At 34.9% G+C, this 25699-nt stretch overlaps 2 protein-coding genes across 17 annotated transcripts; both read right to left on the bottom strand.

Moving 5' to 3' along the window:
• Positions 1-98: 98 nt before the first annotated feature.
• On the bottom strand, positions 99-12607 carry LOC148879354 (dual specificity protein phosphatase 1-like). Of its 14 annotated transcripts, none has more exons than XR_016104200.1 (7): positions 12474-12607; positions 7561-7681; positions 7297-7441; positions 6072-6192; positions 3181-3326; positions 1133-1618; positions 99-327 (listed from the first exon to the last, which is right to left on the bottom strand). XR_016104200.1 is itself a non-coding variant. In XM_088960866.1 (7 exons), exons 2-6 carry the CDS (start codon positions 7666-7668, stop codon positions 1551-1553), a joined length of 588 nt encoding a protein of 195 aa, XP_088816992.1. In that variant the 5' UTR covers positions 7669-7681; positions 12474-12607; the 3' UTR covers positions 99-327; position 1550. The 14 variants fall into 14 exon arrangements, 8 of the variants coding, with proteins under 8 accessions (XP_088816992.1, XP_088816990.1, XP_088816991.1 ...); XR_016104196.1 differs by having other exon boundaries at positions 7561-7670; positions 12474-12605; XR_016104197.1 differs by having other exon boundaries at positions 1286-1618; positions 7561-7670; positions 12474-12605.
• Positions 11930-25086, bottom strand: LOC148879353 (dual specificity protein phosphatase 1B-like). Of its 3 annotated transcripts, none has more exons than XR_016104202.1 (7): positions 24701-25086; positions 23214-23459; positions 22923-23067; positions 21327-21447; positions 20411-20556; positions 12811-12950; positions 11930-12607 (listed from the first exon to the last, which is right to left on the bottom strand). XR_016104202.1 is itself a non-coding variant. In XM_088960872.1 (6 exons), exons 2-6 carry the CDS (start codon positions 23319-23321, stop codon positions 12871-12873), a joined length of 600 nt encoding a protein of 199 aa, XP_088816998.1. In that variant the 5' UTR covers positions 23322-23459; positions 24701-25003; the 3' UTR covers positions 12682-12870. The 3 variants fall into 3 exon arrangements, 1 of the variants encoding a protein (XP_088816998.1); XR_016104203.1 differs by having other exon boundaries at positions 24407-24718; XM_088960872.1 differs by lacking the exon at positions 11930-12607 and having other exon boundaries at positions 12682-12950; positions 24701-25003.
• Between the last annotated feature and the right edge of the window lie 613 nt (positions 25087-25699).

Raw genomic sequence — 25699 nt, 5'->3', positions numbered from 1 at the left:
ATCTCAGTTCAACTCAGAGCAGCTGAGAGGTCAGAAACTTGTTATAACTTAACACCATTAATTTCGATGAAATTGGAATAAATCATCGCCCGAAAATGTAAACAGAAATTGTCTAATTCAGCTTTGCTTATTTAATCTCCTTGGGCATTGACCATTGTCTGTTTACAAGAATCATATTCATAAATAGATTTGATTGGCATAGATGACCAGCTAAGTACCCTGGAATCATGAAATAGTGAAAACATTGCTTGAAAATACACAAGGTCCCATGTTAAGTTGTGCACGTTCATTCACCCGTCTCTCCATCTTCATTTGCCATATCAATCGCTGCATAGGGAAAATGAACAGTTAATTATTGAGAAATAAAATCATTTAAAGCCACTAGATGACTAGAGGATGATTTGAGTGTAGAAAACAAAAATATCGTTCAAATATACTGCCTATGATGATTAGAACTACAAAAACAACTGCTTCCTCCAAAGATTAGTACCGAAATTGAATCATTAATATATTTTACCATAACCAGCTTTGACTGAAGATGAATATAAATTTGAAACTGTGCCTGAACACAAGTAGGCAGAAAAATTTGCAGTTCATGAATGTAATCGTGCAGGATCTACATGAAGCCATACTCAAGACTAATTGGTCTAGCTATGCTGACACATGGATATGATGCCCACGAGTTCACAACTGCGCCCCATAGAACACCCCCACATGCACATCTCAGCGTGAATTGGGAACATTTCCCTTACTTGTCATTGGGAGATGTTATCAATACACGGTTGGGATGTTGTGTGGGGCGCTTGTGGGGAGCAGATGCGAATTAGATGCCCAGACCTGGGACTTGGCACACCACCTTTTTAAGGAAAAAATTGAGATGTCTAAATTTCACAGCTTGGGCTGTCAACAGGGCTTTACATGCATGACACGTTAGTTCACATAGACTCCTTGTAGTAGTATCAGTGCTGGATTTGTTGCCGGGTGAACTACGTTTCCTCACACACCCTGTTGACAACCCAGGCTGTCTAATTTAGACAGCCAAAGTTTTCTCCTTTTTTTAATATGCCGATATTGTTCTAATAGGAAGCCAACAAGAAACATTGGCACTAAATACTCTTAAACAACGTATTACCATAAGAAAGCTGAGTCCAACTATGGTCCTGAAGAGATATCTAACTTGAAAAACTGATAACCAATCAACAAGTATTCATTCAAATTGACGTGCATATCCGTTTGGCTTAAGATAACATTGAAATTGCCAGGAGAGGAAAAACACATGTAGCACCTTCATTGGCAAGGTTCTCTCAATTTTGATTTATATATGACCATGTCCCTATGTCATGACTGTTGTGTCATACGCCTGTGGAGTGTTGACACCTGAATACTTGGCATTTGTGCCCACATACTATGATAAAACTGCTTACAAGAATGAATCTCAGACTCAATGCACGTAAGCATATAGGGCAATGGAGATTTCTCCACCTGTAAAAGAAATTAGGTGAAAGATCTTGGTTGGCACCATAGGCCTGCCTGGAAAACCTATATTCACCTTAGCAAGTTGGCACAATCTGCTTGCTTATCAAAAAACCATCAAGTGATGTCCACAAAAGAGAAACACCTATAAAACCAGAAAATGATAGTGAAGGGAAAAAAATCAGTATGAGACATGACTAACAGCTTGGAACTACTGCTCTCCAGGGCATTGTTATAGTAGCTAGTATTGTGCACTACAATATCTAGTTTGAGGGGAATGAAAGAGAGAGAGGCATAAGTGTCTGTCTGACCCCAAAACATTGGGACTGATGAAAATTGGTCCACCTATTGGTAGGATATATGGGCACATTATATGTTGGACAATATTCAAGCAAATTATGTATAATATTTTAGATGCATTCCATTAACATCCCAAAGAGGAAATAAAATTAGAAATGAAAAGAATCCTTACATGATACTTAAAATATAGAAAATCCAAGTCAACATGATTTTAAAGGGGCATTACCATGGATTAAAATATCAATATGCCCAATAAAACTGGGTATCGCTGCATATTGATATCACCAATACATTCATTTTTATTTTTATTTTTTTACTTCTTTTGTTTTCTAATATTGGGGGTTGAGGTCCATATCTCTAAAGACCCAAATTTTATAAAAAGGCCTTTGTAATGGTGTATCTATGCATATATGGTACACCGCTACAGATTCGATATACCTCAATACAGGTGTATTGTATTGACATTTTAATCCTTGGGCATTACTTGTTAGAAATTGCATACACCAAGTTTCAACATGAAGTTGCAATATCTTTAATAGGATTAGTTAATACATTAGGTGTTTGTTAAAGTGGATATGTACCAAATCCATCAGAACTTAGCATTAAGATTACTTTAGAAGTTCTAATAAAATAAGAAATCAGGAAGGACTTAACTGATTGAGGTCAATTTCTGAATTGAATTTGGCTTGGAAATGTTACATAAATACTCTTACTCGTCTATTTCCCTTTTTATTTTGTTACTTCTTTTATCTTAGAAATTGTAGCAATTGAGCAACCTATTATTTCCAAGTATTTAGATCTGGTATGGTGAAGAATGAAGATATTGCAACTCAGGTACAAAACTACTAATAAGTGGTTCAGATAAAATCTGTTGGTAATTATTGCCTATATTTAGTGCTGTTTTGTTATGATCTACAGGCTTGTTGGGCTACAACACGTGTTCTTCCTTAGTTGTTAACCAACTAACTAGAGAAGTAGAGATCTATTTGGAACATGGATATGCAATTTATTATATCTGGTTAATTTAAGTTGACCTATAGCAGTTATAACTAGATTACTTGATGTGGTTACATGGTGTTCTATGATCATACATAAATTGAGGGAGATAAGAGAGTAATTGGTTTAAGGATTCAGTTTCTTTCCACTGACAACTTTTAGTCCAGGGTTGCACTATATCACTTCTAGCAGTTGATATAAATAATTAAGTATAGGTCATAAAAGGTTCAAAACGACAAATGTAATTTCGTGGGTAAGAAGAAATAGTAATTAACAGAGCTCCGTTGATGCATTATAGATATTCAAGGCTCAGATAGAAAACTATGCATGAAATTGACAAATGTAAGCTCTGAACACACTTCAAACAAGTATGGCATCAAACTGAAAGACATTCTGTTAAGCATATTATACCTGTAAGGGACTTCTCAAAGTTGTGTAGCTGCATCATGAAACCAGGGTTAGGAGCTGCTTGTGCCCTTTTACTTTTTACATGTTCTAGAGCTTGAGATAGACCCATGTGATGTTTTTTCATCAAATAAGCAACAATTATTGTGACACTACAAGATAAACTCAACTCAATTACTATCTTCCTAAAAGCTAAGAATCCAACATAGAATATAAATCCTCAATTCCCTTCAAAAATTTTACTTAATTGATTGTAAGTATCGAGAAAAAAAAGTACTCGTTAAGGGCCTTGTAGAGTCCAGGGCTTTTCCCATAATATGTAAAAAGTTTAGCATAAAAAAAGAGGAAAAAATATCCAGCAACATGGTGGTATCAGTAAGTGGTTTTTCAAAGAGCGTTGCACATGGAGATGGGCACTCTGGAAAAATCAATACCTATGGAAACTTTTAGGAAAGAACATGTAATCATGAACAGAAGTAATTACTTGTTTTCTTGCTTGAGTGACTAGAAATAATGTATAAGAACTAAGAAATGTTAAGAAAACTATTTTTGTCATCTATATTAAGAACTAAAAAGTATTTCCTCCATGCATCAAGAACTGGTGTGATACAAAATCACCAAGGAGAGAAAAAGACACTATGACAAGTATCCCCTGCCCTAAGAGAAGTTCAAAAAAGACCACTGTCCGATGCATATACTCTTCTAATCCCAAATATATGAACAACCCAACATCCCGAGTAGGAAAAACAGGCACCCTTATCATTTCACACCAACCAAAAACACCTAAATCTTCAACTCCCCAGCTTCAAACGCTATGCCATCTAAAGTAGGTCCCATGCTATAGCCTATAGACTTCTTCAACATAACAAAATAAAAGTCAGAACCACCTTAACTCATTACCTCCTACAAAAGCCTCAAAACAGGTACCTCCATCCCCTTCCTAATTATATCTCCCCCTCTTCATAGAATATTATGGGAAATTATGGAATTTATATCACACATTAGTAACTATCCATATTTTAGTCTTTTGGAATGATAAAAATTTCAAAGGGGCTTCTCAGAGCAAGTTCAACTTCCAATCCATGATTGCAACTTTTGTTATAGTATATACTATAGGATATACAGAAATTTAATAGAGATTATATTTTGAATGGTTACAAATTTGGCTGTTGCTCAGTTGGTAAAGTGGGATTGATTTGAGTTTTTAGCGGTGCCTCTCTTTCTTCTTTTTCTGTTTTCTGCTCTGTTTGAGGACTGAATGCCTTCGACAATTTCTAGACACCAGAAATAAATCCCTTTTTCTTCAACAATGCAGATGCATCTCAGAGTTATGTCATACCTCTTGATCAACCTTTTGTATTCAAATTTCTTCACTCCAATGATTCAATCACCTTTTGATAGAAAATTACAGGATTTTTAATTGTAGAAAATGGGATATTTATCACATGTTAATCAAAATAGGACCTGATTTCTTAACTTGTCCTCATACAATTGTTTTTCAATTTAAGATGCAAAATGTGCCAACAGCTAATTGTCTAGATAAAATAGTTCATTCTCTTTGCTTAATGTGTTCATTACTCTGTTGCTCTTTATATTCTTCCTCTGTTCGCTTATTTATTTTGGATATATTATGTCATAGTGAATTGTGAATTGTTCACTTGCACTTGCATACAAAGTCTGTAGTTATTGTCTCCTTGAAAAAGTTAATCCAACTATGTTGCATCTTAGTTGGAAAGGATCAGTTATAGGGGACTGACTTCGAGCACAGCCATTGCTATGTTTGCATCTTAGGCTGTGTTTGGTTGCAGTGCAATTTTATTTGCACTAGTACAAATACATAGGAGTGCAAATGAAAAAAAATGCATTTTCTCAGTTAATTTTGTTTTGGGTTTTATTTTATTCTTCTTCATGTCTTAATTTACTTCATTTATATTGCAATCAAACAAAATAAGCTAAAGTTTGAAATAAAAATAGGTTAGAATTTACACTCAAATCATTTGCACTGCCATGGTTTTGCATCAGTGCAAATTTATTTGCATTGCAACCAAACACAGCCTTAATTGCGAAGGTTGTGATATATTTGATGCTTCAATTTACAAAAATGCATTCCTATGCTTTGTCAACAATCACCAATGGTAAGCCGTTCTTCTAGCCCATAATTTTCTTGTCAGTTTGGCTAGTTGGTTTGATCAAATTATCCTTGGAGAAAGGAGAACATAAAATTGCCTCATATAATGCATCTCTTAAGGTAGGACATCTAATTAATCTCAATTTAACTTTAATCTGTCTATTTGCAACTTAAAATTAGAGAAATCATCATCATGTAAAGCACACAAAACCACAAACATCTTTGTAGGTGTTTCTCTGTTACATTAATCTTTATCTTCACCAGCATTTAGTAGACCATATCCAAAAAAAACTTGCATTTGCATGTGCATGCGTTTCCTTTTTTTTTTTTTTGATTGGAAACAGTAACTTTCATTAAAACAATATATAAAAAAAATTCAATGTCAACCACTCACAGCACGAGTATTGATCCCATATTTTATCCCAAGGTTTACAACACAGCCCAAAAAAGGTTCTCCCTAATGATCCCCTGCTTTGCCAAAGTATCAATCAAACCATTTGTTGACCTCCTTGTCCAATTAAAGTGTGTGCATGTGTATTTATGTGTCTTTGCCGAGGAAACTGCATATTTACATCAATTACAACACTGATCTGAGCTCCTCTTCATTCTAAGATAAGATTGTAAAAAGGAAGTATAATATTGTGGATGTAAGGACAATTACTTAAATATCACTACCCAGCACTTAAACCTCTTGCACATTTTGCTTAAAGACCACAAGAAAAGAGGCCTTTTGAAAGAAGACAACGCAGGCAAAGAAAGAAATATTCACCTTCTTGATTTTCCCATAAAACAATGAACTAACACACCACCACCCATTCTCTTAGCTTCATCAATAAACTTGAAGCAGGCATCAAAATGCTGAGCTATATCTGTTTCTTCCGTGTCAGACACTACAACAAATTACAGATAGCAAAATAAGAATGAATGAAGTTTCCAGTATTCCATGATTACAATTACATCATGACAGTACAAGCAAAAATATCAAAGAGAACTGCTACTGAAGTAAACCAACCAAATAGAAGATTCGCCAACATAAGAAAATTTCTACAAGGATCTCATTAGGAAAAATCACCATGATTAGGGGTGCAAGTTGGGTACCTAATTTGAAGAATTTACACTGCATTGGGCCTGGCCAAAGATATTCAAATTTTTAAAAAATGTTCAACCCAAGCCCATCCAAGTTGCAATCCTAATCTTGATACATTATGTGCAAATTGCATTCTTTTCTTCCATTACTGGCTTTTGAAGTTGGTGATATCACAGCTTTCTTGCATGTGAAAAACTGCTATTTGGGCTGAAGCATGCCACTTGGAAAGAGGGTTATGCAGATAAACATAAGATCCTGCTGAGGAATTCCACATCAGCTGTCACATTTAACAAAAAAAATGTAGCAACAAAACTTCAAGCTCTACTGTCTTCCATTTCATGGGTCGAGTTGTATTGGGCTCTCTGAAATTAGGTCTAACTCTTCTGACCCTTTTATTTTCCCTTCCTTCTCTTTTCTTTTGGCATATTTTCCTCTTTGTTTCAGATAAAAAATTATAAAAAGGAAACCTTTGAAATACAATATCAAGGGTACATGAATCACATGCCAGACTCTTTTATATGTTAGCATAAATCATATCCATTGCATCATCAAAGGTGATATCTATATGCAAAATCACTAATATTATAACTAAGCATTTAGATAAGAAAAAAATATCTTCAGGATTTAACATTTTTAATCAGTCAAGAAAAGAAACACTTTATAGTTATCATCATCATTGTCAGGTGCCAATGTTTCTATCCGATCTCAGAATCAAGGAAGCAAACAGGAACAGGATACACCGTAAAGATGAATAGATTTAGAGGATTAGTTAGCATATAAGGCTAAAGGTACGCTCAAGGTAATTTATGGATGGGTAACAGATTTAATTAGCTAGAACATAACATATCGGTAAACATAAATCAAGAAGCATCACTTTTAAGGGATCAAAATTTGAAGGATTGCTCACCTTCAATTACTTTATATATGAATTCATTTGCATGTGACAGATAGCCCAGCCCTAATAAATTTCCCACGGTTAATATGTGAGTGATATTCATACTTTTCAGTGCATTCCTATTAGATGCAGCTCCAAGAGAACCCAGAAAGAGGCCCTGAGATATCCAAGAAAAAGACTAATAAGAGATTCAGTATTGGTCGTACATTAATCCCAGATAGATAAGACAAACAAATGAGTAATAAAAGATATGGTACTACATCTAAATTAAATCACCTCTTCAATTTTGCACGGAATATTGTCATCTTTTACAGATCTTGTTGCATATAATGCCCTTGTAAGTGCCAGTATTTTGTCTTTATATGCTTCATCAATATTATCCATTGCTATTAAGTTCCTTCTCCAATAAGCGCACAAAGTCGTCAGGAAGTAAAGCTAAAGCACCTACTGCGATTCAGAACTTTTCTTGAAGTTTGTCAGTTTCAAGTTTGCAGAAGAAAAAACAGAACCGGACTGTAATGTCCCAGTAAGGTTAAAGTTTGTATTCTCAGAACTCCACGGGCATACGGATAAGAAACGCTATCCCCACTAGGAAAGCTAAACTGTTTGTTTGGGAACTGAATGGGGAGGCACAGAAAGATCTAAAGCAGCCATGATAAACGTCATTTTGTTCCTATTAACAGCCTAAACTACAATGCCTTTCAATCTTTTGCTTTTCTTCCCAAATCCCACCTAAAGAAGATCTAATTGTGAGTACCGAATGAATCTATTGACATAACAGGAATCGATGTCAAATAGATCGCATTTAACAAGACAAATTTTGCTCAATTTAAAAATTAAACTTGATACTAAAATTAAGAAACTACAACAAGTATGAGAAGAAACACTACCTGCACTCAGCTTTGAATTTGCAAATCGCCGCAGCTAGCTTGTAAGAAATACTAGCAGGATGCGTATTTAGCGCACATCAGATGGTGCGTTCGTGATTCGCAACCATGATACGCAATGCTGTGAAATGCCAGCGTCGTTGCCAAACACAGAAACACCTTCCTCAGTAGAGTACCTCAGCGTGGCAATGGTACTTGTTGGGCCCCAACGAATAAAAATAAAGAAATTACTCGAAAGGTAATAAAAAGGAACCTGCTGCGTTTGAATTGCTCATTGCTGGAGCGGTAATTGGATATGGTTTCCCATGGGACCCGAATCTCTAAAATGTTTTCAAATAATAGTATTTTTTAAATAAATTTATTTAAAATAAATAAAATTTTAAATTATAAATAATGTTTTAAATATGTTTTGATATACATATAATATAAATAATATGATAGTATATTTAATATAAATAACATTATATATATATAATTGGGGTCGAGTCAGGGCGGGGCAGGGACCTCAATCTCCATCCTTGACCCCGACCCTGACCTCGACTGGAGATTCCTATTAATCTCCATCCCCGTCCCCACCCCGCCAAAAAGGGTAGTCGAGTCCCTGTCAGGGATAGGGAAAGTTGTCATCCCTAAAAGTGTGTTCTAATAAATGACCCTAATAGAAACACATAGGAGTATATAATTGTTTTATATTTTCAGCTTTTTAAATAATTAATACTTATTCATATTTTATATATTATTTTTAATAACTTTTTTATAATACAAAAATAACAATAATTAATTTCAATTAGATTTATTTATCAAACTAATGAAACCGGCCAACTCGATTAACTCGACTCAAGTTGGTCAGTTTTCTATTATTTTAGGTTGGCTTTGGTTAAAAAATTTCCCAATTCAACCAAATTGGGTCACTTTCACTTTAGCCATTTGTAAATCAACCAAAGTCGAATGACCTAACCATGGATATATATTAATATTGTATTTTTTAAATGTAATTTTTAATATGAAAAAGTGAGAATTTTCTCATATTTCTTTGTAAAAAGTGTTTTATATCATAAATCTAAATTTTAAATTTATTTTTTAATAATCTCACTATAATTTTTAAGTTTAAACCTTTTGAACAGACTAACCAAACCAAAAAACCGACCCAAACCGATACAACTTGAGTGGGTCAATTTTCACAAAAGGTTAGTTGGTTTCAACTGACCAACTCTTTGACCTAACTAGGTCAATTTGGTTGGCCAAATAACCTACGACCAAACTAAACCAACTCATGAAAACTCAGAATTTCAACTAAATTAATAGTATTATCTCTGATAAATAACAATAGTTTAATCTCCAATAGTTATTGAAAATTTATAGCAACAATAAATAATTATTAAAAATATATTGATAATGAAAAAAAAAAGAATAATTATAGAATAAGTACTAAAAATATATTAACTTAGTCAATAAATAGTATAATATCAAATAAGATTTTAATCTCTAATAAATATTAATCAATAACTAATAACAAAAATACAATAACTACAATAAGTACAATAAATTACATTTAAAAATTTTAATAATAGTAATTTAATCTCCAATAATTATTGAAAGTTTTTTGTTAAATAACAAAACAAAATAAATTTATACATAATCATTGAAAATACATTTATCACAAAAGAAAATAAATATTAATTTTAGTATATATAATTATATAATAAATACATATTAAGAGTTTAAAATTATTATTAATGAATATTAATTTTTGAAAGTTATTGTCTCAAATTATTATTTGATATAAGTGAATTTAATTATTTACAATATTATGCAAAAGTATAAATTATTATTAATTTCAATATTATGTTATAATTATTTTTCTACTTTTTAGATTATTTTAAATTTATTACATAATTTCTTTATTTTATCTATTTAAAACCTAGTTATGTTAAATATTTTATTATTTAATTACTTAAATAACATATAAAATATTTAAAATTTAAAATATTAATTAATTAATGAATTTAATTATCCATAAAATCATAATTTATACTATTATTACATAATTTCATTATTAATTTTTTAATATATTAAATTATTATTATTTTCAATATTATGTTATAATTATTTTTCTACTTTGAAGAATTTGTTTTAAATTTATTACATTATTCTTTTTTATTTTAACTATTTAAAATCTAGTTATGATAAATATTTAGTTATTTAAATTAATAATCTGGAAAACATTTAAATTATTTAAATTGATAATCCCGAAAAATTATATTTAAATTGTTAGTACAGAATTTCGTGATATATTTTGTAAAAATATAAATTATATTTTGTGTTTTTAATAAATATTTTAAAGTTATTAAATAACTTTGTTAGAATATTTAAATAATTATGAAATTTTTTTAATCCAAACTTTCTTTAGATAGATATAGATAAAAAGTAGGGGAGAGGATAAATAGGAATTAGAGATAATTTAGAAGATAAATAGGAATTAGAGGTAATTTTGGAGAAAGTGGGTGAGGTTAGGAGTAATTTTAAGAGAATATATTATTTAGGTTATTGGGAAAGTGCATCTAATTGGTTGTTTCAAAAATGACATGGAATTAAAAAAATAAAATTATTCAAAAAAAGAGAAAATTTATTGACCACTTTGTATTTGAAATGTGGAAATTATCAAATTAGATGGATTTACAAGTTCAGTTCTGCCATTTGCTAGCAGTCTATCACTTTTTTTATGGTCTTTGTTTCTCCATCTCACCTCACGTCAAGCTTGAAACTCCTCATTCATCTTTCACTTTAGGCGAATGGCATGTTGAGACTATTAGTTTACTTTATTCAATTACAAGTTGTAGGTATACAATACTCGCTCAGACCCTTAGAGAACATAGACATCAAAAACTAACACCACAAAGTCACGTGCGAGCAACCCACAGCTAACCCTCATGCTACGATAAACCCACAATACACCATAAACTCTACGATGAACTCACAACATGTATCGCAATACCGCGATAAACCCACAGTTCATCGAGTCAACTCGGTGCCTGAACTAAATAAAACAACAATCGAACCCATCCAAGGACCTCAAGCCTACTCAAACGTGCGATGAACCTATGTCCACCAAAGCGTGTGATAACCCGGTGGCTTACAAGCCCACTTGCGACCTAGATCAAGATGAATCCAGGTCAAGCCCATGGTGAGGCCCGCGTGCGCCCGAAGGCACATGGAGCCTACAACAGCAAAAGACGTAACGGGAATGCCGCGTGGAGTCAACAAAGCGCCGCCCGTTGAGCAGTGACATCATCAATGCCATGTAAGTTTAGTTAAACCGCACAGAAGGTAATAGCACGTGAATAATGAAAGATCTTGCGGAGAAGGAAAGCTGATCCTCAGAAAATCTTTACGAGACACATGGCAAAACCCTAGTGACGCACTTAATGATTGATAGCAAATCTAATATTCCCTCCGATAGGAGACAAGCATCTTTATCTCCTACATTTTAGGATCCCACAGTCTCTCCCATAAATAAAGATCCTCCTCGTACTGAAAGGGATCCATTTGATCCTTAACATTTAACACCCAGCACTCAAGCACACACTCTCTCTCTATGTTCCCTTGCCTCAACATCCCAAACCCCATAAGCTTATTCCCTATTCACCAGCCTCTCTGTCTTTCAAAGAGACCACTCCCCAACCAAGTCTTACCCTACCTACACAAGTTTACAACTTTTTATTGATCCAGGATTCAATAAGAGGAAATAATTCTTGCAATTTCCTAAAAAATCATAGATGTTATTCATTTCTGAATTCTGATCTCTCTCAAAAACAAAATAAAATAATGCACACATTACACAAGAATTGCTTTTCTTTGCTGTAAAATGAGAGAAAAAATAACACACTACACACATCAAACAAAATTCCTCTCTCACAATAATTAATTCCACAAAACTATCTCCTTTAGTTTCAAAAATCGACCAACGGCCCGGCCGTAAACATAAAGAGAGAGAGAGAGAATTCCTATTTCCTATTTCCTATTTCCTATACCTTATTTTTAAGGCAAGATCAAGATGCATGAAATCTGGGTCGGTTCACGGTTTGGCAAGGGTGGCAGTCGATGTGCTCGTGGTCTTGGTGGAGCCAAATAGCCAATAGACACTAGACAGGGATCTCATATTATTAGAAGACGCTTGGATGTGGAAATTCCGAAATTGTTCCAATGAACAAACATAAAAAAAAAAAAAAAAAAAAAGGCTTGTGAAGCAACATTTGATTCATTCATGGAAGACGAGTTTTTTCTCATATGAAATTTTCCTACCGTATATCTGGCACATAGAATGATGAAGAGATAATATGGTCAATCAGCACCGTTCATCATATGGGGGACCCTTTAATTGGCCATTCGTCGTTTCACTCCTCTGTCCACAAACAATCGCATTCACAGTTTCACACCTGAGTTCATAGATTCATTAGATTGGTTAATAAGATTGTGACTAGAGTACCTACATTCATTCACGCTTACACTCTTTAATCAAATCGATATTGCTTATTGTCATTCTCTTCTATCTATATATAAATTTTTTGTACAGGGAAAAGGTCTGGTTCGTATGGCCAGAGCTACACAAATGGAAAGTGGATTGGCTGTAAATGCTGACCTTATGAATTCAATCACCAACAGAAACGGAGCAAGATTACGAGATCAGACAAGTGCAGTTTTAGAGCTCCATGTCACAAGTACAACTGTGTGCATCCTTTCTTTCATTCTTCTCATCTTCATTCACCATAGCATCATTCACTACATGGTTGGAAAATGAGCAAATAAATAGGGGAATATTATAAAAAGCTCTCAATGCTACTAGAGACTGATTTGAGCAAACAAAACAGTGTAACCCCTTCAATTAATACTGCTCATAGGAAATTTGAACTAGAAATTACGTAACTATTTGCTTCCAAAAATTTATTTCCAGATATCGTTATGAAATATAATCTCTTAAACAGTTTTGAGTGTTAGTGTTACGGTACAAGGGTATTTTGGTCTTTTGGTTTATCTAGTTGAAAGTGAAAGGTCTTCTTTGTTCAAATTTAAGTTATGTGTCACATCACTTATAAGGGACAATACTGTCTTTTCGTAACTTAACCTATTCACACAAAGTGGGTCACTTTTTCCACAACAGCTGAACCCTTTCTTTTCTTCTCTTCTCTTCTCTTCTTCTTCTTCTTCTTCTCCTCATACTTTAGGTCTGAACTGAATAAGATTGATTTACATGGTATTAGAGCGAATGTAACAAGTTCAGACCTGCTCGTTTTTTTTTGTCTGATTTACCCAATTTTTTTTATCACCCTTTTCTCTAGGGTTTTACAGATTTCTCAAGAATCACTGGGAGATTAGGGAAAGGCTGCAAAGGAGTGATCGTTTTTCTCTGTAGGAGGCCTTCATGCCTCTGGTTTGTGGTGATTGGTAGAAAGCTCTCTATTTGATGGTACGAAGAGAACAAATTTCAGTCGAGTACAGGTTGGTTTTGCAATGTGCAGTGCAGGTGTTTGATTTAACGGATGAATGATTACAGCTCTTGTATTAGGTCTGTGATGTGTATTTGAAGAAATCAGTGGTGCTGAAAGTGAGTTAGGGTTTTGTGGTGGTGCGTGAAGTTGTGCTGAATAGTCAAAGGTGAATACTTTGTTTACAATAGTGATTTCTTTGTGAAGTAAGGTGAACTAGTTAAGATGGCATCGACTGGAGATGAGAATGACAATAAAATAGGTGTTATGGTTTCTCCACATTACCTAAATGTTCAAATGACATCTATTAAGTTGAATTGTGAGAATTATGTGTCGTGGGCAAAATTTGTGGAGATTTTAAAAGCCAAGAAAAAGTCTCATCTGATTCTTTAGGGTTCAGTGATTGGGAACAAGAGGATGCACAAATCATGACCTGGTTGTGGAATAACATGGAACCTAAAATCAGTGTGAATTTTATGTTCCTAGATACAACTAAAGAAATCTGGGACTATGCTAAAAAACTTAACTTCGGCCAAGATAATACGATTAGGGTATATCAGCTGTACCAATAGTACTTTAATCTGAAGCAAGGTAACCAAAGCTTGGAGAAATACTATGTAAGCATGAGGAATATCATAAATGAGCTGAATGTATATCATCCTCTGACTCCAAATGTTCAAGTTCAGCAATAAGAGCGAGAGCAACTTAATATGACAAGGTTCCTAGTGGGTCTAAAGGCTGAATATGAATTTGTTCAAGCACAAATATTGAGGGTGTTCAACTCTTCCCTCCCTTGAAGAAATGTTTGCCCATCTTCGAAGGATATCTATTGAGTCTACAGAGTCTTCTCTCTCAGACAAATTTGATTTTGTGGTGACTAGAGGGGGAGGTCATGGAAATAGAGGTGGAGGTAGTGGTCGTGGGTTTCCAAGAAACCGAGGTGGTTTGTTTAATCAGTCTGGTGGCCGTAGTGGTGGTTGAGAGTTAGGGGGAGGTCGTGGTAGAGAAAGGAGTAATGCAACTAGAAAATGCACATACTATGGATTAGAGGGGCACACTGTTAATTTCTACTATGATTTACATGGTCCACCCAACACTTTGGCTAACCATGATGTGACTGGTGGTAGTGGTACAGTTAGTCAAGGTTCAAAGTATCAACATGTCGGCCAATCATTCCAAAACCCCTCCAATGCACCCCTACAATGGGTGTCTTGTAGGTTTGACCGGTTCAAGGGGTAGAGGAGACCTAAACTGGCCCCCTGAACCAGTTATGAAAAAAATAAAAAAATGGACCAAAATGTGTATTGATTCGCCCAATACGCCCCTACCGACGTATCGGGCATATCAATATTTTAAACCTTGCAATTAGTGAAAATCAACAAATTGGTTAGACTCCTTCCACGTCTATTGGTGCTTCTGGGAAGGAGATGGTGAGTGTACCATGTGAGGTATATGAGAAATTCCTTCAAACATCTTCTCAACAGAACACAACTACTCTTGCCCATTCAGGTATGACTTATTTGGCTTCCAAACCTTCACACTTGATCATTGACTTTGGAGCCCCGGATCATATGTCTGGGACTCCAAATGTATTTTCTTTTCTTTCTCAGTCTTCCACATCCCAAACAGTTACCCTTGCTAATGGTTCTATTTTTTCCATTTGTGGTGTTGGTGATGTTAATCTTACCTCCTTATCTTTATCATATATTTTATATGTTCCCAAGTTCCTGTTTAACTTTATGTTTGTTAGTAGATTAACCAAGTCACTTAATTGCTCTATAACCTTTTATCTCTCTTCTTGTGTGTTTTAGGATTTCAAGACGGTAATGAAAATTGGTGGAGGGAATGAGGCAGGTGGACTGTATTACCTTGATAGTGTTGGTCCACCAATAGTATTCCAGTTGTCTCTTACTCCTCTCTAATGGCACTATAGACTTGGTCATCCATCTCTCAAGGCTTTAAAGTTGTTGGTTCCGTCCTTAAGCCATCTTTTATCGTTGGTTGAGTTGTGTCAGCTTGGAAAACACCATAGTCTTTTTTTAGTCCAAGAGTTGATAGTCGTGTCTTGAGTGATCTTTCTTTAATCCATTTTGATGTTTCGGGTCCAAATAGAGTAATGTCCTACAATGGTTATATGTATTTTGTATTTTTTGTTGATGACTTTTCAAGGATGATATAGCTCTATCTTATGAAAGATCATAGTGAACTGTTCTCCATGTTTCAAAAATTTTATGTTGAAATTCGTAATCAATTTGAAGTTCATATTAAAATTCTTCTCTCCGATAATCTACTTGAAACTGCTCGGTCCATGATGCTTAATATGAATTGTCCCAAAGCATTTTTGGAGTGATGCTGTCCTAACATCATGCTTTCTCATTAATCAGATGCCCATGTCCATCATTGGAAGCCAATCCCCTTTCTCAGTTTTGTTTCCCACTGTCTCCGTTTCCTCTTACCCCGAGAGTCTTTGCGTGTTTTTGTTTTATTCAAAATTTGGGGCCTGGTTTAGACAAGTTAGATGCACATGCTACTAAATGCATCTTTCTTGGATACGCCAAGACTCAAAAGGGTACAGGTGCTATAATCCTAACTCTAATAAGTCATTTGTGTGTATTCATAAAAAAAATAAATAAATAAGTCATTTGTGTGTTCTGATGCCACTTTCTTTGAATCAGACCCATTTTTCTCGGGCAATGAGGTCCCTTCTCCTTCCCCCGTAGTTCCACTTCTTGTTCTAGTTGAGGACCCTCTTCCCATGGTTCTTGTTCCAGTTGCGGATCCCTCTCCCGTGCAGGTTACTACTGAGAGGCCACCAATTCAACAAGTATATACTCACAAAAGAGTACAGGCCCCTCCTCCAATTCAGCCCTTATCGACAGATCCTGTGGTTGCACCTCCTCCCCCGGACCTTGATCTTCCTATTGCATTACAGAAATGTAAACGTAGTTGTAAATCTCATCATATTTCTCACTATGTTTCAGTTATTCACCTTTCTGCTTCCCATCACCATTTTATCTCTTTGTTATCCTCTGTTTCCACTCCCAAAACTGTTCAGGAACCTCTTACCTCTCTAGAGTGGCAACAAGCTATGGAAGAGGAATTGTCTATTTTACAACACAATAATATGTGGGAACTTACTACTCTCCCTCCTAGTAAACATGTTGTTGGATGTAAGTGGGTCTACATAGTGAAATACCTTCCAGATGGCAGTGTGGAATGATTAAAGGCCAGGCTAGTGGCCAAGGGCTATTCTCAATTGTATGGTGTGGACTATATGGAGACAGTTTCTCCTATAGCTAAAATTGGTTCAGTGCGGGTATTGATTTCATTAGCAACAATGTATGGCTGGCCTCTCTTGCAACTTGACATCAAGAATGTCTTCCTGCATGGTGATCTAGCTAAGGAGGTATATATGGAGCAACCACCAGGGTTTGTGGCTCAGGGGGAGGATGGTAAGGTCTGTCGACTTAAAAAGGCAATTTATGAGCTGAAACAATCTCCGCATGCATGATTTGGTAGATTTAGTGAAGTAGTGAAGAAATTTGGGATGAAACTGTGTCAGGTAGATCATTCCATGTTCAGCCATGACTCAAAAGATGGAAAAATCTTGCTAGTAGTGTATGTGGATGATATTGCCATAGCTGTGAGTGACAATAATGGGATTGACAGGTTGAAGAACTTCCTTCATGATCACTTCAACACAAAAGATATGTGTAAGCTGAAGTACTTCCTAAGAATAGAAGTTGCAAGGTCAAGCCATGGAATCAACTTATGTCAAAGGAAATATGTCATTGACCTACTTGAAGAAACAGGGTTGTTAGGTGCTAAACTAACCGAAACACCTATGGAACCAAATGCTAAGTTGAGTGTGGATGTAGGTGAGGAATTTGATCACCTTGGAAGGCACAAGAGGTTGGTGGGAAAACTGAACTATCTAACTATCACACGACTAGATATATCATTTGTTGTAAGTATGGTGAGTCAATTTATGCAACATCCTCGAATTCCTCATTGGGAAGCAATTCTAAGAATTGTTAGGTATCTTAAGGGTGCTCCAATTCATGATCTACTATACAAGGGTGGAGGAACTCTTGAGATAGAAGGATATATAGATGTTGATTGGGCTAGTTCTGTATTAGACAGGAGATCAACTACAGGATATTGTATTTTCCTTGGTGAAAATTTGGTAACTTGAAAGAACAAGAAACAAACAGTGGTGGCAAGGAGCAGTGCTGAAGCTGAATACAGGGCTACAACTCATATTACATGTGAACTAGTATGTTTGAATAATTTGCTACAAGAGATGGGATTCTCAGTTGACAAACTCATAAGACTATACTGTGATAACCAAGCTGCTATACATATCTCTTCTAATCCAATCTTTCATGAGAGAACAAAGCATATTGAAGTCAATTGCCATTTTGTAAGAGAAAAAGTGATTAGTGGAGTGATAACTACATCTCATGTAAGCTCAGGAAACCAGTGGGTAGATCTCTTTACAAAGGGACTGTCTCGGGGCAGAGTAGATTACATATGTGACAAGCGGGGATTATATGACATATACTCTCTAACTTGAGGGGAAGTGTTAGTGTCAACAGTACAGGGGTATTTTGATCTTTTGGTTTATCTAGTTGAAAGTCAAAGATCTTCTCCCATAGATGAAAAGTGGGTCGGCTATCTTTCTGTAACTTACCTATTCACCAAAGATACAAAGTGGGTCGGCTAGAACCCTTCTTCTTCTTCTTCTTCTTCTTCTTCATGTCTAAACTTAATAAGATTGATTTACATCGAGTATGTATGGTCCTACATTAGAAACTCCAGGAAGGTGCTACTTATTGATGTGGTCACTTGTGTTCGGGCACATTTTAATAACTATGATTCATCTTAACATAAAATCATGGTTGAGAGGAAAAGGAGGCCAATAAGTGTAGGAAATGGGGAAGCAAGATAATAGATCTGTATGAACACCTCTCGGTGGCCACTATTAGTGTTTCTTTTAGACTGGAGTAAAGACCACTATTACTAGTTAAGAAGCTAGGAAAAGCAGAGATCCAAGTTGGTACCATGGACAAATAGATCTTAGTAAGGGTGGCAACAAGCCAGGTTTTGCACGAGCTACTCAAGCTCAGCTTGTGAAAAGCATGGCTCGGCTCAATTCCAATCGAGCTTGAGCCCAATTCGGTGGTCGATTATTAGACGAGTCGAGCTCGAGCCTACTAGAGCCCAGTTCGTGAGCCGACTTGAATATATATATATATATATATATATGATATTTAGTATACATAATATATATAATAAAAATATTATAATTATTAATTATTATAATTATTATTTTTTAAATATAAAATAAATATATATATAATTTTATTTTTATAAAATATTTTTTCTAAATATTTTTATAATAAAATAATTATAAAATAAGCCGAGCCGAGATGAGCTCGAGCTCAAGGTTCTGCCTCGAACCGATCTCAAGCTCGAGCCTTGTAGATTATTTGTGATGTGCTGAAGTATTTTAGGAATTTTAAGACCCTTTTGTGTTGTTTTACAATAAGACTTAGGAGGTCAAATAGTCTTTAAGGATTTCTAAGAATGCAAGTAGTTTACTTTTATTCTTAACGTTCTTAGTACGTTATACTCCTTTTCTTTATAATAATTAATTCTTTAAATAAAAAATATAATCCTTTTTGCATATTTTTTCACTTTTTCTCATTTTACTTCTTTTCCTTGTAAAAGAGAGATCTCATGAAGCTTCAGCGGTTCAGCCTAATGCCTTCAGTCTTGCACCTCATGTTTTGAGAGATTCTAGCACCTTGTCCCACGTCTTTACCTTTAAAACAATGAAGAGAGAGACAGAGATGCGCATATTGTGTTCAATACAAATACTAGCAAGGAATCTGGGGCCTATGAAATACTTCAACCCCAAGGATCAAAATATCAATACACTGAAATATTGGGCATATCATTCCAAGGTCATGGATACACTGAAATACACAGGGTTTGAGGGTTTTGAACATTTGGGATGATAGAAGGCATCCCTCTAAGCCTTCTTGAGAATTATCAGCTGGTAAAAAAAGAGTATCATTCTGTCAATATGCACCGATACCCAATTTTTTGGAGTACTGATATTTTGATCCTTCTTCATCCCTATTGGGAGTAGGTCTTGTCTTCATGAATGAAACCTCTTTATGCTGGAGAATAAAATGCATCTCTGGATTCCTTAGCTTTAAGGTGACTAACAACATGTACTTCAAACAATTCATATTTCTTCCTCACCCTTTGTACAGAACTGTTTTTATGATTGTTTGTACAGTGACAACTGACAACCTAATACAAGGGTAGGCGCCTTTCCCTCTTTTATTAAACTTTTGAGCATTTAAATATATCCCTGCATTCCTATTTTATTATGTATTTCCTTTACCAGAGTTCAATGGGCAACACAAATGTTGGTTTATTAACATAGTGTACAAAAGACTGAAACCCTTTCCTTAGATGAATGAAAATGTCTTGTTTAGTTGCACATTATAAAGCATAGACTGTAATAACGAAGTATGGGTTCCCTGTAGAAAATGTCCACCTTAGAGACCAACAATGTCCTTTGATGGACATTGCGACAGTAACCATCAGACTTCTATGGATTCAGAAGAGATAATCACAACTGAGACTGAGAAATACACAACATTTATGTATTTGAGCTCAACACACCTCAAACAAGTATGAGTTCAAGCTGAAAGCAAATGTCTATCAATCACAATATACCTTTAAGTGTTTTCTCAAAGTTCTGCAGCTGTAACATGAAACCAGGATTAGGAGCTGCTTGTGGCCGTTTACTCCTAACATGCTCCAGAGCTTGAGATAGATCCATATGATATTTTTTCATCAAATAAGCAACAACAACTGTGACACTACAGGATGACAAAATTGATTTGTTATTTTTAACCAGTGTAAACTGTTAAAAGAAAAAATACATACAAATTTACTCAGCTATGGATTTTTTTCCTTATCAATTTTTTTGATAAGGAAATAAAAAATATGTATTCAAATAAAAAAGAAAATAAGATGATATAAATGAAATAGTTTTTTTCTTATCAATTTTTAATAGATGATAATAAAAAAAATTCTTATCAATTTAAAAGATTATAGCATAGTCAAGGATTAAAGTTTCAACTCAATGGCAGAATTATTGAGAAGACTTTGAAGACAATGATAGAAAAATCAAAATATAGATGAAACCCATTAGACAAGAGTATGCAAAATTTTACACAAGGATTACTTCTTTGTATGGTTAAATGACAAGAAATAACATACAATTCATGAAACAAAAGCTACTTGGAGTCCATATCAAGAGATATGGAGTATTATCTTATTGATATGTAAATTATATAGCAAGTTCAACAAAGAGTGAACAGGATACTAGACGTCCACATGTGTCTTTGTGCATATGGTTGTAGCTCTCATCTCAATTAAACTGAAAATTTGTGTAAATTGCATTCTTATCTTCTAATCATTCAAAAAAATATCAAAAGAATAAAACCAATAACATGATTCTCAAGGACAGACTTTGAAATATCATTATCCATGACTGACACTGACAATTTTCTATGCATTTGTCCAATATCTAAAAGAAGATAAATCCCTTGAAATTAATGAAAACAGACAGAAACAGAAAAATTACCTTCTTGATCTTCCCATAAAACAATGAACTAACACTCCACCACCCTTCTTTCTTGCTCTGTCAATGAAATCAAAACACTCTTCAAAATGCTGAGCTATATCAGTCTCTTCTCTGTCAGCCACTACAACAAATTACAGGGAACAAGATCAATATTCATAACTTTTCAATGCCGCATGCTTGTAATGGCGTAGCATTCACAACCATCTAATACAACAAAGCAGAAAGCCCAGTAGAAGATCAAGTAGTAGAAACAGGAGATGGCCATCAAAATGCTTTCATTAGGAAAAGTTATCCTAATAATGTAATATGTTACATGCATTCTCTTTCTGGTGCTAGAGTCTCCAGAGTATGCAATTACAGGAGATTCTGCCACACAAAGGGCTAACCAGCTCCAGATAAGATGGAAAATTACAGCCAAAATAAAGGGCACTTTGGATAAGCTACTTGTATCTTTTTCTTATCCATAGCTATTCTCCACAAGTTACAGCATCATTAGCTCATAAATAATTCCTAGTTTGTAAATAAACAAGTCAGAAAGTGAATCTTAATTTACTTTGCTTCTGGTTGAAGGATGCAACATGAAGAAAAGATTGACAAGCTAAACACTGCTTGGGTAAAACATCAGTTGCTGCATGTAACAAAATATGCTTGAACAGAAGTTTGTGCACTCCGTTCTTTTTATCTATTTATCTATGTTTTAAGACAGAATGTCTGGGATCATATACCAAATTTGGAAGCACCTGAATATCTGACATCACAAGGGTAACTTAATTCCATGACAGATTTTTTTATATGCCAAGCCCAACAACATTCTATGCTCATTGAAGGTTACCTCAATATGCAAAACCATAAGACTTTTAGTCAAACATTTCTGATAAAACAAGAATAACTTTAGGTTTTAAAATTTTTAATTATTGAATAAAAAACACCTTCTGCTTATCAACAAATTGTGCCCATTATCATTGTTCCAAATAACATACACATAATCAAGGAAGTCAGAACAGGATGTAAAGACCAATAGATTGAAGTGATGGTTAGCCTATAAAGCTAAAATTATACTGAAGAAAATACATGCAATAAATTATTTCTTTCTTACCTAGATCAACTTTAGTTTGGGTGCTAGGATATGATAGTCCATATAAATAGGGATGTCAACAGGTGCAGGTTTGCCTCAACTTGGAGCAACTTGGGTGTGAATCCAACCCATCTAAATAAAGAGAAGATATGAACCTGCCCCTCCTTGTCCCATATATGGTACACCTATACTCAACCAAGCTTATATTTACAAATACCTCAATGTCACATTGCCACCATGTCAACATGCTGGGTTTAGCACAGGCCACATTAACTGGAAACTCGATTAAGGCTGGCTGACCCAACCCTAACCCAATAGGGTCAGGTCAGTATGGGTTTACCACTTGACCAGACCCACTGGCTTCCCTACATACAAAGAAAGAAGTACTACTTAAGGGATCAAATTACAACCCTAACCCAATAGGTCAGGTCAGTATGAACATACCACTTAACCAGACCCACTGACCCCTACATACAAAAAAAGCACGACTTAAGGGATCAAAATACAAGGAACTACACTACCTTCAATTATCTTATATATGAAATCTTTTGCGTTGGACAGGTAGACCAACCCCAATAAATTTCCTACAGTCAATAAGTGAGTGATATTCAAACTTTTCAACGCATTCCTGTTGGATGCAGCTCCAAGAGATCCCAAAAATAGGCCCTGAGGTAGTGAAGAAAAAGATTCAAAGGATTGAGTATGCATTGTTAATAAAATCTAGCTAAACAACAAGAAGAAATCAATAATCAAACGAAACATAGATTGAGAAAATAAATTATAAAATATGTGACAAAAATCTAATTAATTACCTCTTCAATTTCACATGGAGCACTGTCCTCTTTTATATATTTTGCTGCATATAATGCCTGTGTAAGTGATGCTATTTTGTTTCTACATATTTCATCAATATGATCCATTGCCAGAACGAGAATCTTCCTTTGCAAAATAAATAAAAGGCTATCAAGGGTTGAATTCTGCTACTGCTTTCAGAACTTTATTCTATTGAAGTTTCCCAGGGAAAGCTCTGAAGACAACGACAATTGATCTGCTATGTCCTGCATGTTAGAAATTGGATTCTTAAAACTACATGGAATTGCAGCAAATAAATTCTATCTCCACTCAAACCAGGATATTTTCAAAATTAACCAATAAAAGAAGATTGTTAAATAAAAAAATCCAATGCCATTACAAGGTAGAGGCTACAGTTACTAATAGATGAAATGCTAACAACAAAATTTAGCAAGCAATTATTACTAAGAAGAAAAACCAGAGCCTACGATTGGAACTAGTAATTCAATGTATAGGACTTTCACAACTTCAAGAAGCCCAAAACCCTCAATTCAAAAAAAACAAAGGTGGCAAATTAAGTTCTATTTATATCTTAAATTCAATGTATAGGACTTTCACAACTTCAAGAGGAAAACAAAGGTGGCAAATTAAGTTCTATTTATATCTTCAAATTGTTCAATCCATCTTTTTGAATGGTCAATCCATCAAGAAAGAACTAGCACCCTTGCAAATTCAATGCACAGAGTGCCCAACACCTTCAGAAGCTTTCCTATTCTTCTCTTTGCGAACTCCAAAAACAGCATCAAAAGAGGCATTTCAACAAAATATGCCTATAAGCTTCAAGGCTCCGTTTTCGGAGGCACACGATCACCTTAGATCGTCTCTAGTCCACTTGACTTTTCTTTCAGCGACTCCTCTAATCAATATGTTGCTAAAAAAAGAAGAAGAAAAGAAATAAAGAAAGACTTAATAGAAAAGTTCACCTCTTGATCTTTGTCATCCGGAAAAACAAAGAACTCCTACAGAGAAGGCACATGATCAAGTAATACTGAATTAAATAAATACATACAGATTTTACGTTAGATCTACGGGCATAATCATTTTGATGCGATAGATCAAAACTAACAAGCGTCTAAACACAATAATCCCCGTTACTAATCAAAATTGTGTAGAGCAATCCAGCAAAAGAAAAGAAAGGCCTTCTTCAGTACACCTTTTGGTCTCCAATTAGCTTCATTCCAACATGAGAACACAAGGGTTTAATGACAGAGCAGATTTCAAAGATGTGGGAAGCAACAAGTTTCATTTAAAAAGTCTATCAGAACATACAACGATATATGGTCGGAGGATCACAGTATGATTCTCGATAGCAACATTTAAGAAAGAAAGGAAAAGAAGAATGTTTAATAAGTGAAACAAGAAACTTAGAAGAGCCTTGCGAAAGAACTAAAAGAGCAAATTCTCAGTTGCAACGTAAGTAAGTTAGAGAAGTGGGCACCGAACTCACATGGAACCAATGGTCTGCGACACTCGATCTCAGAAGTTTTTCACTTGTGAAGAAGGAAGTACAACACAGCAAACCGGAATTTTTCTGGCTTTTATTACAGGAAGGAGAAGGACTAGTAATATTATATCAGCTCCTTTCCAGCTCCAGACGAGTTTCGATACTTCGATCGAGGGAGATGATATACAGAGCAAAAAACCCAAGGACTCGGAGAAATAAAAAAGAGAAGAAGATTCAACGTCGGAACTTGGAAGAAAAGTGGTCCTATTTTGTCGCGAGTCGGCACACAACCATCTAGACCTCCACGTTTAATCATGTCGCAAAGTATAGTAACTAGATAGACGCGAATCTACTGCGTACCCGAAGAAACCGACAAAATACAGCAAAGGTGCCATCATCCATGATACAATCTCCCTTCAATGAACATGCCTCCCATGTGCCATGTAGGTGCAAAACGGGTAAATGTGCCAAGTCGTACCGTGCATCGAGTGAAAGTTATTTATTTAAAAAAATTCATAAAAAAAATAAAATTTTAATTTTATATGAATCTTGATAATTGTTTATGTATACCATAATTAAATAAATTAGTATAATAAAATTAAAAAATTATTTATTTTATTAATATATTATATATTATATATTATTATATAATTATAATTTATATAATATATATAAAAATAATATACATGGGTCGTGTCTAGTTGGGCTGTGGATTGGGCAGTATTGGCATGCGGGCCATGGGCGACACAACCTGTTTGATGGTACCGTGCCGACCCGGCCCATGGACCTAAAACTCCAGGCCCAACATGGCCCGCATAGTCGTGTCGGGCCTAGCATGGCTCGTAGACCGTCATGCCAGGCCAAAGGCATGGCCTGATTTATACCTCTATTAAACAAATAATGGACCCCATCAATAATAGTAAGGGAAAATTCCCGATTAGTACCTTGTACTTCGGGCCTAGTGTCACTTTGGTCCTTTAAAATGTGAGAATTTAGTACTTA

The sequence above is a fragment of the Nelumbo lutea genome, chromosome 1, assembly GCF_056320005.1.
Source record: "Nelumbo lutea isolate HS-2025 chromosome 1, American lotus-T2T, whole genome shotgun sequence".
In the NCBI taxonomy this organism is placed as follows: domain Eukaryota; kingdom Viridiplantae; phylum Streptophyta; class Magnoliopsida; order Proteales; family Nelumbonaceae; genus Nelumbo; species Nelumbo lutea.
Note: the sequence above shows the minus strand (reverse complement) of the source record. Positions and strands in the feature narration are given on the sequence as shown.

Coding starts and splice junctions, on each gene's coding strand:
- LOC148879354 (XM_088960864.1), bottom strand. Junction 7,442..7,560: donor TTCCGTGCAAAATTGAAGAG/GTGATTTAATTT, acceptor TGGATATCTCAG/GGCCTCTTTCTGGGTTCTCT. Junction 1,619..3,180: donor CTTTGAGAAGTCCCTTACAG/GTATAATATGCT, acceptor CTGGTTTTATAG/GTGTTTCTCTTTTGTGGACA.
- LOC148879353 (XM_088960872.1), bottom strand. CDS start 23,321: ATGGATCATATTGATGAAATATGTAGAAACAAAATAGCATCACTTACA. Junction 23,068..23,213: donor CTCCATGTGAAATTGAAGAG/GTAATTAATTAG, acceptor TCACTACCTCAG/GGCCTATTTTTGGGATCTCT. Junction 21,448..22,922: donor CATATATAAGATAATTGAAG/GTAGTGTAGTTC, acceptor AATTTGTTGTAG/TGGCTGACAGAGAAGAGACT.